Source organism: Echinops telfairi, unplaced genomic scaffold (assembly GCF_000313985.2).
Source record: "Echinops telfairi isolate 266 unplaced genomic scaffold, ASM31398v2 ScPeMD7_7475;HRSCAF=8513, whole genome shotgun sequence".
In the NCBI taxonomy this organism is placed as follows: Eukaryota; Metazoa; Chordata; class Mammalia; order Afrosoricida; family Tenrecidae; genus Echinops; species Echinops telfairi.
The window spans coordinates 6,268,166-6,270,226 of NW_022111379.1; the positions used below are offsets into that span (position 1 = coordinate 6,268,166).

Genomic DNA, 2,061 nt, shown 5'->3' on the forward strand with positions numbered 1-2,061 from the left:
GATGAAATTGTCCAAGTGCTTCCCAAATTGAAGATTAAGTTTCCTAATTCTCTGGTAAGCATTTCCTCTTAGTAGTAGATTTGAATGACTCTCAGTCACGACTCGTGTGTTCAGGCCAAAGACCTGTTTTAACTTTTATTTATGCAGTTCTGTCTGGCAGGGAGGCTAGGCTTTGGTGTAGATTTTCTGGAGCTGGGATTTAAATTAGTATTCATAAACGGCCTTCCAGTTTCAGTTAATAATGGAAATGTTCTCTTTCAAAGCAATTTTTTTATGGAGTAGAAAGGATAATATAAATTTACTCAAATGATCTATTCCTACCCTGTAAAACATTGAACAGGACCCCACATAACCCTCTAATATATATTCATTTGCTGTACCTGAAACTGGTAGGACATATACATTTATCATCCAACTTCTACAATAATCCCTTAACACATTTAGAATAATTTTAGTAGCTTATTAAAATACCGTGGGGAAGTTAGCCTTCTCCAGTGACGGCACTTTGCAGTAGATAGCAGCACGCAGTGAAGAGATGGTCCCGTAGTGAGGGATCTTGTGTTTGTTCCAGGGCTGTGCTCTCCCTGGTTAGCCAGGAAGGGTTTCTCGGCTTTCCTTCGTGGCGTTTTGTTTTGTGTTGCCACTGTGGCCTTTGTAAAGAAGAGCGGCCGAAGTGGAGAACAATATGTGTAGGAGAGAATCCAAATCTGCTTACAGAAAACTGCGGTAGTACTTGAAGTTTAGGGACCTAGTTATCCTGTAGCCATTTTAACTGGTCTACATTGTCGTTGGCCAGACCCCACTGCCAATGGCTAACTAGTTCGTCCCAGAAGCATTGAGAGCCCTGTCTTCAGAATTATCTGAGATTTTTATTTCCAGTCTCTTCTTTGTAGTTTTAATGTCAAAATAAAGGCAATAGAATCTTTGTAATGCCTGCAAGAATCCGAATGATTGGATATGCCTATAAATGTAAAGAATCTGAGTTTGCTAATAAGTGAGGAAGCATTCTTTACAGTAGAGAAATCATCTTAGTTGCAATATTGGATCAATTGACGCATTCGTGTTATATAGTTTGGGATTAGTGTATTCAGGTAATTTAATCTCATTAAAAAGCATATTATATTATTTAATCCTCAAAGTTATAGATGGACCGAGGGGAATGATCTGTGAAGCTGTAATGTGACTGTTTTAAGGGACCTGACTAACTGTGTGTTTTATGATCGCAGCACCTTAAATTCAAGGAGACAAATCTTGTCATGCTGCAGCAGTTTAATGCACTAGCGCAACTCCGTCGCATCGGCCAGTTGACAATCGATCCTCAAGGAAATCCAGTTGTCAATTTCACACTCTGGAAATACTATGTACTATTTAGGTTGAGCCATTTTAGTATGCAGAAAATAAATGGAACAGAGGTAAGCTAAATCCTAAATGCCCAGTCCAGTAAAAATGCTAACGGTTTAAATAATCACACTAGAACTTATGAAAAAATATTTTAAATATTTTGACATCTAAGATGTCAAAAATAAAAAGCTGTTGACTCCAGATTTCTAAAGCTCAAAATAAATTCTGAAGATCAATAGTAACCAGATTGTGGTGAATATAGTAAAGGCTTCACTCTGGAAGCAATCAGAAAAGAAAAATGTTAGTGGTGTGACCAAACAAGAAAAGGAAGCCCTCTTTCATGGGCAATGTGATGTTTGTATTTGTGGAAGTACTTGGCAAATTTCCTGGAACATGAAAGAGCATGCACTGAAATACACACATGTATTAGTGAGACCCTAGTCAAGGGAGACCATCCTCAGGAGTAAGGAGAGACAGGAGAGAAAGGAAAATCCGGGCAGGACACTAACTAACAACCCAAACAAAGTTGAGAAGGAAACATAAGCAAGGAGGAAAGACCAAAGGAACAGAAGAGGAGAGAAAGGGGCGATGAAATAAGCAAAAGCAAACATGCGCTCTGTCTTGTTTATAACTTCCTGCTGCCTATGGGGTGTAACTAGTGGATACCTGGAAAGTTTTTCATTTTCAGAGAGTCCGCTAAACTTAGCACAGGAATCATCC

At 38.8% G+C, this 2,061-nt stretch overlaps 1 protein-coding gene across 1 annotated transcript in view; it reads left to right on the plus strand.

Moving 5' to 3' along the window:
* LRRC49 (leucine rich repeat containing 49) overlaps positions 1–2,061 on the plus strand; it is a 149,360-nt gene that overhangs the window by 126,943 nt on the left and 20,356 nt on the right. Inside the window, exons 13-14 of the mRNA XM_004712013.2 lie at positions 3–54; positions 1,227–1,412. Coding sequence (XP_004712070.1) covers positions 3–54; positions 1,227–1,412 — 238 coding nt within the window. The remainder of the gene's footprint in view (positions 1–2; positions 55–1,226; positions 1,413–2,061) is intronic.